The 13,630-nt window shown below is 42.6% G+C and overlaps 2 protein-coding genes across 2 annotated transcripts; both read right to left on the bottom strand.

The window, feature by feature from the left end:
* Window positions 1-1,277: 1,277 nt before the first annotated feature.
* On the bottom strand, window positions 1,278-6,279 carry calr (calreticulin). Its single transcript, XM_047587265.1, has 9 exons — window positions 6,010-6,279; window positions 5,345-5,446; window positions 4,621-4,824; window positions 4,405-4,499; window positions 3,993-4,202; window positions 3,756-3,869; window positions 2,960-3,103; window positions 2,680-2,772; window positions 1,278-2,562 (listed from the first exon to the last, which is right to left on the bottom strand). Exons 1-9 carry the CDS (start codon window positions 6,101-6,103, stop codon window positions 2,335-2,337), a joined length of 1,284 nt encoding a protein of 427 aa, XP_047443221.1. The 5' UTR covers window positions 6,104-6,279; the 3' UTR covers window positions 1,278-2,334.
* An 871-nt stretch (window positions 6,280-7,150) lies between these two features.
* Window positions 7,151-12,338, bottom strand: tor3a (torsin family 3, member A). The gene is made up of 6 exons (XM_047587266.1): window positions 11,997-12,338; window positions 11,694-11,816; window positions 10,123-10,388; window positions 9,155-9,330; window positions 8,708-8,832; window positions 7,151-8,479 (listed from the first exon to the last, which is right to left on the bottom strand). Exons 1-6 carry the CDS (start codon window positions 12,160-12,162, stop codon window positions 8,232-8,234), a joined length of 1,104 nt encoding a protein of 367 aa, XP_047443222.1. The 5' UTR covers window positions 12,163-12,338; the 3' UTR covers window positions 7,151-8,231.
* Window positions 12,339-13,630: the final 1,292 nt, after the last annotated feature.

Here is a 13,630-nt window from a genome sequence, read left to right as displayed (position 1 = left end):
GACCAAAACTGAACTTTCTTAAATTTGGAGAGGTGTTAACACGGCCTATGATGAAAGGAACACCATTCCTACTGTAAAGCACGGAGGTGGACTGCTGATGTTTTGGGGATGTATGAGCTACAAAGGCACAGGAAACTTGGACAAAGTTGAAGGAAAAATGAATGCAGCACGTTATCTGCAAATACTGGAGGCAAATTTGCACTCATCAGCCCGGAAGCTGCACATGGGACTTGGACGTTCCAACATGACAATGATCCAAAACACAAGGCCAAGTCAACCTGCCATTGGCTACAGCAGAACAAAGTGAAGGGTCTGGAGTAGCCATCTCAGTCTCCTGACCTCAATATCACTCAGCCACTCTGGGGAGATCTCAAGCGCACAGTTCATGCAAGACAGCCCAGGAATTTACAGGAACTGGAGGCTTTTTGCCAAGAAGAATGAGCAGCTTTACCATCTGAGTAAATAAAGAGCCTCATCCACAACTACCACAAAAGACTTCAAGCTGTCGTTGATGTTAGAGGGGGCCGTACACGGTATTAAGAACTGCGGTATGTAAACTTTTGATCAGGGTCATTTGGATGTTTTTTGTTGTTATTATGATTTAAAAATAAAAAACACAGTTGTTTATCAATAAATGGCTTCACCCAACCACTAAGCATGAGTGGAAAAAAAGTTTTGTGTTATCATTCATATTCTCTGAAAAAAGGCCAAGAAAGCAAAAATTCTGCCGGGGTATGTAAACTTTAGAGCACAACTGTACATGTATATATGTATTTAAATCTGTTTATTGGCCTACAAAAACTGTTGTACTCAAGATTTTAATAGTTGGACTGAGTTTGCTAAAAAAAAAAAAAAAAAATCTTGGAATGGCATTTTAATCTGAAACATCACTACTACACATCTAGTTCTCCCTTTCCCTTAGTTAAGCAACTATGATAAAATGTTATTTTTTATAAAGACAATTAATCTCATCTCATAATACCGCTTAATCCTCACTAGGGTTGCAGTGAGAGGCCTGGTACACCCTGGACAGGTCGCCAGCCTATCGCAGGGCTAAACATTCGCACTCACAATTTAGAGTCACCAGTCAATGAGCATGTCTTTGGGAGTGGGAGGAAGTACCCGGAGAAAACCCACGCAGACACAGGGAGAACATGCAAACTCCACCCAGAAAGACCCGAGCTGGACTCAAACCCAGACCTTCTCGCTGGAAAGTATCAGCGCTAACCACCGAGCCGCCCAACAATTAAATATGCAAAAATGGAAACAATATCTGCTCGTTTTCTTCACGTTGTTTTATTGGACAGCATACCTGTCTTTTCTTTTCTTTTTTTTTTTTTTAAACACAGCAACATGAAAATTGTCCAGCTTCAGTTACTACCATTAGTACAAAATGTCTTTACAAAAGGAGCATCTTTCAGACAGTTTGGGACGGTGTGCTAGGGTACAGCAGTGCAGGTATACTGGAATCAAGAATGAGGAAACTGGTTGTACACAGCAACAAGCTTCACCTAAAGTGAATACGTACCAGACGATCGGAAGATTTTCTGCTACTGGAGTGTACTTAATGTACATCTAAGTTTAAGTAGAGTTTATTTTGACACATGAGACTATAGTATGTGCACTGAAGTGAAAAAAAAGTGTTAACTCTACAGTACAAAACTATGCATGGGACTTGCTGAAGCACTCCATCCTGTGGCAGATGTTTTTTTTTTTCATCAGGTTGTCAAATATGTACAGTGTTAGTCCTGATGCACCCTTCCCCATTAACCCTTGTTTAAATAGGAGTAGATAACCTGCATGAAGACATCGAACCGTATACCATCCTTTCAACCTGACATGGAACATTTACAAAATCAAAAAGCCATGTGACACAGATTAATGAGACTAACAAAACACATGAGGTAAACAAAACATTTCCATGGTATCATCCACATACCAAATGTAGCTTTTCATGTCACCACAACATAATACTTCATAAAAACCCAGATTTTTGTAAAACACAAATTACCGTTTACATATTTCTGTTGGGTACAACTTGCAGTTTTATAATTTTCGGTCTTGACATTCGTTTGGACATATTAACTCTTTCAATGAATATTCCTTGTTTGATAATTATAGTAGTAGTACTAGTAGTAGCAATAGCACAATGAAACAGGAAACAAAACAGTAATTGCCCTTTTTGACCGATCCCCTTGATTTGTAAACAAACAAATGAAAAAGCCCATCCCACCCGGCCCCACCCCAGGGTGTCAGTCATGAGGGTCCGTCCTCTCACTCTGCAGTCTTGTTCCAATGGCTCACTGACACAGAATGGCTGAGCAGTTCCTGAGTTTATAACTCATCCTTGAGTTTAGAGTCTGTGTCTTCATCATCCTCTTCCTCATCCTCCTCCTCCTCCTCCTGTTCATCCCCCTCCTCCTCTTCTTCGTCTTCCTCCTCCTCCTCTTTCTCTTCTTCCTCCTCTTCCTCCTTTGCCTCTTCTCTCCTCTGCTTGTCCTCCTCCTCACGTTTCTTCCTCTCTTCTTCCTCTTGGCTCTCCTTCATCTTCCTCTCGGCGTCCTGAGGGGGAAAAAAAAGCACAGGGACATTTAAAAAAAAAAAAAAAAAAAAATTAAAAATGAAAAACTTTAGTACATGTGAACTGCATACATGCTTTAGAAACTGTTGAAAGAATACCTTAGTTTTTCCCCATGTATCGTTGCCGACTTCCTCTGCTAGGTTGGGGTCATTGGTGATTAGGAAGTTATCAAAGATGGTACCAGACTTGACCTACACCAAAACACAAGTCAATTCAAAATGTTAATACAAACAAGCATGATACATGAACTGCTCAATTAATTTTAAACTGTCTAGAAACAACCTAGAGTGTCAATGCATGACTAAACTCAGTTGTTGTTCATTTCAGGAAATTCACACTTCATTAAGCTGAAAACAATCAGCTACAGGGACTTCTTACCTGCCACAGGTCGAGCCCAATCACGCCAATGCTGTCGTATTTATAGATCTCTGTATCAGCTGTGTACTCTGGGTTTTCAATCTCGGGATGGATCCATTTGCCCTTGTAGGCGGGGTTGCTGATCTCTCTTGGCTTCCACTCACCCTGTGGACAGCGAACAAAACCCAGAAATACAGTTTGGTTAATTGTCAGAGATATCACAAGAGAATATGCATCTGCTGATTAACATTAAGATTTTTAAAAAAAATCCTCATTGTTTTGAACAATTTACAATCTCCAAGTGGACTATGACGTTTTACACCGATAATATGAACACACTCAATATATACTCTGCGTGATAGGCTTGGATAGTATCTTTTTCCCCCTTATACATTCATCCTATCATAAGATTACATAAGGAGACAAAATTAAAACTGTGGTGGAAAACTGGCAATACAAACAAGTTGTAGCAATACAACGTGATATGAGTCCACATAAAGTCGTATTTAATTGATTAGCCCAGGAGTGACCAGCCAATTATTTCTTGTGTAGATCCCTCTTATTATTTGCACTGCTTTCAGTCACCATCCATCTCAGCTGCCTGTCAACCACTATAGACCGCCCCCTGGTGGCACCAGTTCAGTACGGTCCTGAACAGTTTAACAAAAGGAGACATGATTGTAATTTTTACTGGGTTTAGAATCACATATTTAGGATCTCCCTGTACCCTGGGGTACTATATCACTTTGATACTACTCAAAGCTACGCATGATTACTCCAGTAGTTTAAAAGTTGGACTGTCTGAGATGCTCTTTACCTTGTAGTCGGGGTTGGTGACCATAGGTGGCTCCCACTCTCCGTCCATCTCCTCGTCCCAGTCATCGGGCTTCTTGGCATCAGGATCTGGGATGTTCTCAGGCTTGTCCCAGTCCTACATCAAAAAAGTGCACACATCAAACATACTGAATGACATGTATTGTGAAAGAAAGACGGTTTAAATGCTTGGAAACAACAAAACAAACACAAATTTCCAGAATGGCTCTCATAGACCGACCTCTGGCTTCTTATCGTCAGGGTCAGGAATCTTCTCCCTGTCATCCCAGTCCTCTGGCTTTTTGGCCTCGGGGTCTTTAATTGTTTTCGGGGGCAGGAAGTCCCAGTCATCCTCCAGGTTGCCAGACTCGACCTTCTTGTTGTCGATCTTAACCTCATATGTGTTGTCAGGGTTGACGATCAGTGTGTACAAGTGTGTGTACTCATCATCCTGGGGAGAATAAAGTTCATTTAAACTTCTGACATTTTATCTGTCTGTATGGCAAAATACATGTCTCTTTGATTACTGTTAAGGTTTAAGGTTAAAAAAAAAAAAAGAGTCATCAGACTTTCATGCAACGAGAGAGTTTGCAATTAGGAAGAGCTCATGGCATTTTCCAATTAAATATTGAAACAATTTATTGACATCTTACCTTGCACCGGATATCCTTGTTAATCAGATGATTCTTGCCTTTGTAGTTGAAGATCACATGCACTTTCTTTGTGCCAGGGCCGCAAATATCAGGACCTGTACAAATCCACAAATACATAAATAAAAATGTATAGTTTTATACTTTCTACCGCAAACATTTACAAGGATACATGAGAAATTGTGTCTTTTTGTCCACAGTTAAACTATTCACACTTACCAAACATGATGTTGTAGACAGAGTCTCCATGCATCTCCTCCTGGTTGAGCCCAGAGGGGAACAGCTTAATGTAGCCCCCGCCACAGTCAATGCTCTGCTCGTGTTTCACAGTGAACTGGATGACTAAAGGCTGGCCCTGGTTGCTGAAGTCATCAAAACGTGATGACATAGCATAAAAGCGGGCATCCTGGCTCGTCTGCAGGCCTGCAGTAAAAACAGCATTACTGCAGGGAACATCCAAGTACAATTCCTCCCTACCATTAACATAAAACTATTCTGATTAATCAGAATTTGTTAATTTGTGAATGTGTTCTCATACATATTAGACAGACTGACATGTTATGTTATTGAGGCAAATATTGGCCCCGCTTCATAAGTATTGACAGATGAAAAAACACTGAGACGCTGGTGTTTTCACTGTAATTTGGGAACATTTCCAATTTCCAACTTCACAAACAGGAGATGTCCTTTTAGAACAAATAACATCTGGTTCAATCTAGTGTAGTTTCAGCTAAACTTGAGAACAAATTCAAAAACTACCGCTTTGATTTCCATGTCCCCTCTGATGAGGGATGGCTCTTGCATTTAACACAGAATACGTGCCTTCTCAGTATAGCGTGACTATGGAATGATGCATTAAGAATTAAAAAGAAACAGCATAAGTGTACAGTGTAGGCCAGTTCTAAACCCATCTCACTGGATACAGATGAATCTTCCCACTCACCTTTGTCTTTCTCTGCATCTCCATAGAACTTCCCTGCAGTCAGGACAAACTTGCCATAGTCTGTCTTGTGCTTGGATTCCACCCAGCGACTACTCCAGGCATCTGCACAAACAAGTACCAGTTCAGCCTCACAACAATCCCTGTGACTCACAAGCTGCATTTCAACCCCCGGTGATGCACTGGTGCAGGTGCACTGGGAATGTATTACTCTGCAGGATTTCGTGACTGCCCTCGCTCATGAGAGTACAGGAGGACAGCTGGGTGAGGAGGAGAGCAGTGAATGACCACGGGAGAGATGTGCAGTGGGTGGGGGTGGGGTGAGACAGGCGAGGTTTGTGGTGGGGGTGGGTGGGGGGGGGGGGGGGGGGGGGGGGGGGGGGGGCTAGCAAAGGAGGGGGAGAGAGGGAGTCAAAGATGAACACAGGTGGTCCTGTAGACTGAAAAGATGTCAACCTGAACACTGAGCAGACGATGCGTCCCACAAAGCGAGGTAAAACGATAACACGTAATGTAATAGAAATATCCGTTTTAATAACACAACACCCGGATTTCTGCTACTAATGCAGCCATTCATTATGATAAAATCTGAAAACGGCACAGCATTAACCAATGCTGAAGGGCAACACAGTGAAATACAGAAGGTATAATTGAGTAAAAGACCTCACCTCCATCTTCAAATTGCTCTCGGAAATGCACAGTGGACTCGGCCAGCCCAGACGCGACCGAGACGGCCATGAAAAGCAGCGGCAGGACTGTCATAGTGACGAGCTGAAGAACTCCGTCTAATGCAAACACTAACTATGAACACAAATACTCCTATTTAATCTCTCCACACGCTGTTTGTCGATCCGGCCTCTCATACAGTCATGGTACAGTGAGAGAGAGCCGTTGAGACGCTGCTGCCGATCTCCTCTCGGCTCGGAACAGATGTCTGAATCTGATTGGACGAGGGCCCAGGACCTCAATAAGGAAGCGTTACTGCTTCCAGCCAATCGGAGGAGAGAGAATGTGCTCTGCAGCCAATGGAAGCAGACCACGCGTTTGCTTGATACACCCTCGAGGAAGAAGGCTGCGCCGCCGCCGTGGGTGAGTCACATGGAAGGGACAAAAACGGTAATCGCACGTAGATGTGGAGCCATAAACTAATTGGATATTGTGGAATTTTATTGACGTGTTTTGATATTTGAAAACATAGTATGCTTCGAATAACAGTTTCATACTGGGGTTTACAGCAAATGAACAGCAGAAAAGCTATTAGTATTTCTAAATATCCGAATTAACAATTGGACATGGCCCCTACTTTCTTCATACTAGTCCATATTAATTGTGCTCTACATCTTTCAAACCTTTCAAACCCAGAGAAACATTTCCTCCTCAGCAGCAGTCAAACCCTCATTCTGTACTGGGAAGCACAACTATGATTGTAAAGTCACAACTAATAATTAGTTGTAGCCGAGGTTCCCAAAAGCTCTGTCCATTTGAACATTTGAACTCTCCCATTCATATCTTAGAGAAGCTGAGTGTACCCCAGCCCACACACAGAGACGAAGGAATGAAGTTTTAGGGAGTAGCTAATCTAATTTTGACAACCTGACTGCAGAAAACTTTTTACAACGTTGATCTCTGGCGGCCAGCTGACAGAAGCAGCCAACTGGCAGAGGCACGGAGTCCAGTTTTTTGAACCACAGAGATTTACATCATATGAAAGGGTTATTACAGTTTCTTGGAGCCAATATGTTTGTCTGACACTAAACTGTTTAAAGGTTTCGAGCTACTATGACAGGAGAGAAAAAATAAACAACCGTAAAAAAGGAAGGAAATATTTATTTTTGAAGATGGAAATCAGTCAATAGCTTGAGCAATTAGGCAATTACACAATTTCTGTTCTGTCCGTAGGCAATGTGCAGGGTTTTTAAATGACCCTCAGTATGGTGTGTTTGCTTTGTTAAAGATATTAATGGTAATAATAAAAACAGACTCCACACACAATAATAAATCCACAGATCTCCGCAAGACACAGAATTGTTGGTTTACTGAGTGTTTATTTCCTTAAACTATGTCTGACATAGTTTCTTTCTGTTTTTTTCTGTTGTGATGTGACCCATTGCTGTAACGAACAAAAACACCAAAGAAGACCTATGTAAGAGGTAATGTGTGGTGTGGTGCCAGTGGACAAACTACGATGAAAAGTGACACTCTTTAAATCAAGCATTTAAACTGCTGACGTCAAAAAGCAATGAATCAAAAGTCACTTACCCCCTAAAAATTCAAATAGCTTGACTGCTTTTGACACACGGTTTCTTACAGTAACATATCCATCACTGCTGGATTTAAATGTTTGCTGTCAAACACTCTATGTAACCACTGTTCTGTGTAATAATAGTAAAAAAACAAGTGAACATTTAAAAAATGTCACAAATGATATCAATAAATAATCGGTGACAAAACATGAATACAGTGTCTGACATGCAAATACTAACACATGAACTTATCGGAAACAGGAAAGAAAGCAGTGCAACTTTGGCCGAGGTGAACAGGCATATAACATGTATCAGCATCCCTCTGACACTCACGGCACAGCTGCTGCCTTCTTCACTTCTTAGTCCTGACACTGTGAGGGTTCGCAGACCAGGCAGGTCACGGAGAGCAGCCACACTTCACCCTTTATGTGATATCAACACTCCAATCTCTGTAGAACACTGCTCTGGATCTGCCTACTGATGTCTGGCCTTCTCTGAGGGACCTGGACAGACACGTGTCTGTGGGAGAAGGGGGAAGTACGCAGAGCAGAGCAAAGAAGACACACCTCCTCTGTGGCTCTGTATGCAGATGGGCTGGTGAAGCAATCTTACACCTCCTCCAGGTCTCTCTCTGTCTGTCTCACCTTCTAGGGGAGAAAGAAGTTGATCCTCTGTGGTATGGACTTGCATCCTTGGGCTGAGAACAGTCTCTCCTCTTTGGGGACGTAGAGCATCGCCTTGGCAACCTCATCCAGTGTGGCTTCATCTGTCTCGAGACCTCGTGCTGTGTAGGCGTCCCGTGCACAGAGCTTGACATGACGGTATTCCAGAGGCAGGAAGGGGACAAAGAAGTCAATGAGGTGACCGGACATCAGCTCACTCTGAGCAAACCCACCTGGGAAAGAGAAACACAACAATTGCAAGGACAAACTCAGAGACGGCAATGTTTTACATTAACCTTAAAATGACTTGCTTCAATGTGAAACGGTTGCCAGAACCACTCCCATACTTGTACCTGAACCTCTAATCCCTTTGATCTAGTGGTCATTCTGATCAGTAGCTGTGAATCACACATTCACTCAGAATTTGGCAACCTAAAGAGAGGCTTAAGCTTGCAGCGTACCTTGAGACTCCATAGTCTCAGCTCGTAGCCGATGTTCCAGGTCCTCCATACCAATGTCTTCTCTATTCTGACCAGAGTGCCAGAAGTCCAGCGCTACATCGTTGATCGTCGCACCACCAATGTTACTGTAGTGACAACAGGCACAGCCAAAAACGTGGAAATGTAGTTTAATTAATTACACATCAGTATACTGTATGTTACTATGTGGCGTTAGTCATCTCCAAACACAACAGTGTAAGTGAAAAATGCTTTTCTATATTTGACTGGACAGACATGAGTGAGTCATGGATTATCTATACAGAGGTTTAATGGAGACAGAGGAAGAAAGATCCCTCATCCCAGACAAGCTGCTAGAATATTTGGAATAGAGGTGCAATTCAGTTTGTGTTGTAGTGAGCATCTGACCCAGCATCACCACACAGGATGTCCCTGAAATAATCAACTAACCTGAGGAAGAGGAAGATGGCCCTGCGGTAGCTGACCCCATCTACGTTGTCATAGTGATCCATGTAGGGCTTGATGGCATCGATGAGGCCCGGATGGAGCTTTTCAGCCTCGTCAAAGATGAACAGAGTCTGAGGGCAGCGCAGCACCATGTCTCGGATCGCTTCTCGCAGCTGACCCTGGATACAACGAAGAGGGCCAAAGCACAGCGTCAAAATCACAGCAAAGTTTAGATTCGCAGAAGGAAATAAATTCAATTTACTTTGCTCAGGTTTGGGGTAAAATGTTGAGTTTCAGGTTTTACATTTAGAGACATAAATAACTCATAATTGCTGTAAATATGCATAAATGATTCAATCCAACTGAAATGAATAGGGTTTGCAGGCTAAAGTTTACACATGTTGTATAGTCTTTTTTATTGGATACTTTACCTACTTGTACTATATTATTCATTTGTGTTGAGCCAGGTCAGATTTCCAATGTAATTCAATTGGGAGGAAAAAAGAATGTTATAATAAAGTTCTACAATTTGTTATTTCTATTGATCCTCATTTTAGCAGGCGACCTCATCAGGTTACGTAGGCACGGCAGAGATTGCGCGTTTGCCTGATTCTGCACATTTCACTGGCATCAGTTTAAAGGTTGTCCTGTACTATCAATGCCTGTCAAATCTAGACTATTGTGAAATCTCATGCAGCAATTGTGAAAAAATAAATGGGAACGCACTGGAAACCCATGTCCTAGGTGGACAAACGCCAAGTTCCAAAACTCCACGTCTGTCAGTACGTGTGTCGTAGTATCTGTTCAAACAGTGGCCGTTATCAATAATACTCTGGATTACAAAACACAGACTAAACATCTCACTAAGCAAGCAAGCGCCCCAAGAACACAGCAAGCAACGTGTTCCTGACACAGAAAGGTCAACTCCGTGCAGTCCTCCGGACTCTGTGCCAGGGCTCCGTAAGTCTTACCTTGTACGTGTCCACCAGCCTGGCGTGTGGGAAGTGGAACGGGGCGATGAACAGTCGGACACACTCACTCTTCACCCCATCTCTGTACAGGTTATCAGCAATGATCCGGGCCACAAAGTTTTTGCCAGTGCCAGACCAGCCGTGGAAGGAGAGCGTCAGTGGCTTGTTGGACTCTGGGTTGTTAATAAAACCCTGGATGGCTTTGAGAACCACAGACTGAGCCAGGTGCTGTCCGTGGAGCTTCGTCTGGAGGTCCCTTGACAGTCCTGAAAATAAGCACACAGAATAATATGAGCAGAGACAAAAACGGATAACCTAAAAGCGGATATTTTTACAGTGCATGTGAACCTGCTTATTTGAAATACAAGATGCAGCAACTAACACACAGAGATGAGAGTACATAGTCCCATAAGTCACATAGCTCATGTACCTGGTGTCACTTGCATAACACTGTAAACTTTATAGGATACAGGATTTTATATGTTTTAGAGCACCAGGAATTCATTTACCTCAACATTTCAGTACTACATAGTATAAATCAGGATTAAGAACTTTACAATGCAATTTTGTTTGGCAGCAATCTCCAGTAGCAGGTTGATACTCTTATTACACTTATTTTTCTCCACAGTAAATAAGCTTCTTATTCATATATATGTGAAAGTGCAAAGGTCCCTATAATTAAATTCAGCAGGTCCTGGAGTCCGTCAAAGCAACAACCCTTTGAAGTGGACTTTTACTCAATTTCCCAAAAGATCTGAAAGCTTGTTTCAAAATGTCTCTCAAGCAGCAGCGGCTCAGAGTTAAGTCTTTAGTAAAGAAAATGTGACACAAGGGATCGAAACATCTCGTCCTGTGTATTAATGTATATCATTAGATTATTATTACTCCTTCACTAACTTAAGATTTAAACTTGACAGTTGGAGCTCATTTTAAACTATTTCGTATTGTCTTGTACACATGTAATAATGTATGCATGTACACAGTATATAGGTGAATATTTTCTTTCTTTCATACTGTTACAAGTCGCTGAACCGAACTAATGGCGTCTTCCCTCACTGCCCAGGAAAATGCTATGATATGTGCATATATGAAAATGATCAGACTCTGAAACCCTTTTCCAAGGGTGGGAGGTTAATTCAGGTAGAGCTGTTTTTACTCACTAAGTGTCTCTAGAAGCAGAGGGTCAACACGTACCAGTGACATACGTAGGTTATGTATATATTGCTACAGGTGACATTTTATGGATTGGATGTTGTTTCATTCATTCATTCGATTTGTTCTAACTGCATTGAGTATGCAGATAAACTAGGACGAGGTGGTGAGCTAGCTGCTACCTGATCTCACAAGACTGAGCTGGGTCACAGAGGCATGACCTACCAGAAACATATCTGTTAAGACAGTCACACTTTCATCTGATGCGTTTTTGCCCGATTTTTTTATTCATCATATGCAAATATAATTATGTCAGCCTCAGACAAAGCCTTGCTGCAACAAGGAAGTAGATCTACTAGCTCCCAGGAGCAGTTAAAGGCTGATCAGATGATCCTCGACCATGGGTGTCAGGGTGTTACCTGTGATGTTGTTGGTTATCCTGCAGTCTCCGGATTCACAGCACTGTCCCAGGCTACAGTACCACTGATGCAGCAGGCTGACATAGTCCGGACAGAAACCTGTCCACAGGTCTCTGGTAGGAACTGATCGCAGCAAGAGCAGCGTCAATCAGTGCCACCATCATGGAAGGACGTGGTTCGTAAGAGGAGCGGCAACATACACACACCAGACAGGATACACAGCGGAGAGAATGTGACAACGATTATACAACACGTTATGATGTGACAGCTTTCCAGACGGAGAGCCATTTTGATTTCTCCTACCTTGCTGTGTAGCATCGTCTTGGTTTGGCTGACACTCCCCCTCCCATATGTTGCAATAAATGTAATTAAAATAGTAAGTGGAGACATTGCAAAGGCTGTCGAACTGGAAGAAGTCGGCCTCTGCGGACAGGGCGCAGAGCAGAGGCAGCAGCCAGCGCACATCCATCAGGGAAGAGGACGATCCGACTGAACAGCGCGGCTCCGCTCTTCTCTACGGCCCATTTATTTCGAGCCGGTGGTTCAGTGGGGGCCCGGCCTCCTCTGTGTGGGGGTGTTCACTCCTCTCCCCCCGCTTCAGACAGCAGAGGAGGAGTGCTCGCTTTATTCGTCGTTTCAATGAAACCCTTGTTTCATTTGGCCCCGCCCACCAGTTTGGTCTCAGACATCCGGGTCCGTGAAGCGTGAGCAGGTATAGAAAACAAACCTACCCCTTGGCCCCTATGTTTTTGCATAATTTTAATTTTATTGAAGATTAAAGAATATTCATATATTCAGTCACGCCAGTCCATAAACGAGGTAAGGACAGAAAAAGGGAGGAAGACAGACAAAAATTACAGGGAATAAGGGTAAACTTATGTAGTTTAGACATTTAAATTCGGAATGCTTCCGTTTGTGGCAAGTGTAAATATACATTTAGTTCAGTAATAATTCGAAGGTGCCGATGTGTTTTTTGAAATGTTCCCAAACAGGTAAAGCTTTCTTACTTCAAGCAGGTGAAACCACTCTGTAATTATGTACATTCATAACCATTTGTACAAGTCTGGCACTTAGCACTGTGCAAAAGACAACTTTCTCAGATATGGTCTGTTACTGTGCACATGCGAAACCCTGGCAGTAGTCATTTCACAAACTTCAGTGCATTCTTAGTGGACAGGTGCCATGCTCAGGAGTACTTCTTGCTTACACCAAACTCAAATCCACCAACTTGACTTGTTGGTTCTACTGGATCTAAGCGCCACTTTTGATACAGTAGACCATCGCATTTTGTTAAATAGACTCAGAAACCTGGTCAGCCTCTCTGGTACTGTTTTTAACTGGTTTCGTTCTTATCTTACAGACCAATGCTTTTATGTAAGTATGGATACATGTTCCTCAGGAACCCATGAAATTGGATGTGGGGTTCCCCAAGGGTCAATTTTAGGTCCACTTCTTTTTAATCTGTACATGCTTCCTCTTGGGGATGTCATCAGGAGGCACGGCATCAGCTTTCATAGTTACGCTGATGATACGCAACTGTACATCGCCGTGTCTCCTGATGACACAGGGCCAATTGATGCCCTTTTTAACTGCATTTCAGATATTGAGTCATGGATGGCAGCAAATTTCCTACAGCTCAAAACTGAGGTTTTAGTTATAGGTCCTGAAGGCCAGAAAGAGAAACTTTTACTAAAACTTCCAAGATCTTAAGCACAATTAGTAAACAATCTGGGTGTGATTTTTGACTCTGAGCTGAATTTTATTCCACATATCAAAAATTTGACGAAAATAGGTTCTTATCATCTTAATATAGCCAGAGTCTGCCCGTTTCTCTCTCAGGCCAGTACGGAGGTGCTGATGCATGCTTTTATCTCCTGTCGATTAGATTATTGTAATGCCCTGCTCTCTGGTCTTCCCAAAAAGAGTATTTCAAATCT

The sequence above is a fragment of the Mugil cephalus genome, chromosome 6 (genome assembly GCF_022458985.1).
Source record: "Mugil cephalus isolate CIBA_MC_2020 chromosome 6, CIBA_Mcephalus_1.1, whole genome shotgun sequence".
Classification (NCBI taxonomy): Eukaryota; Metazoa; Chordata; class Actinopteri; order Mugiliformes; family Mugilidae; genus Mugil; species Mugil cephalus.
This window is presented reverse-complemented; position numbering and strand designations above follow the sequence as displayed.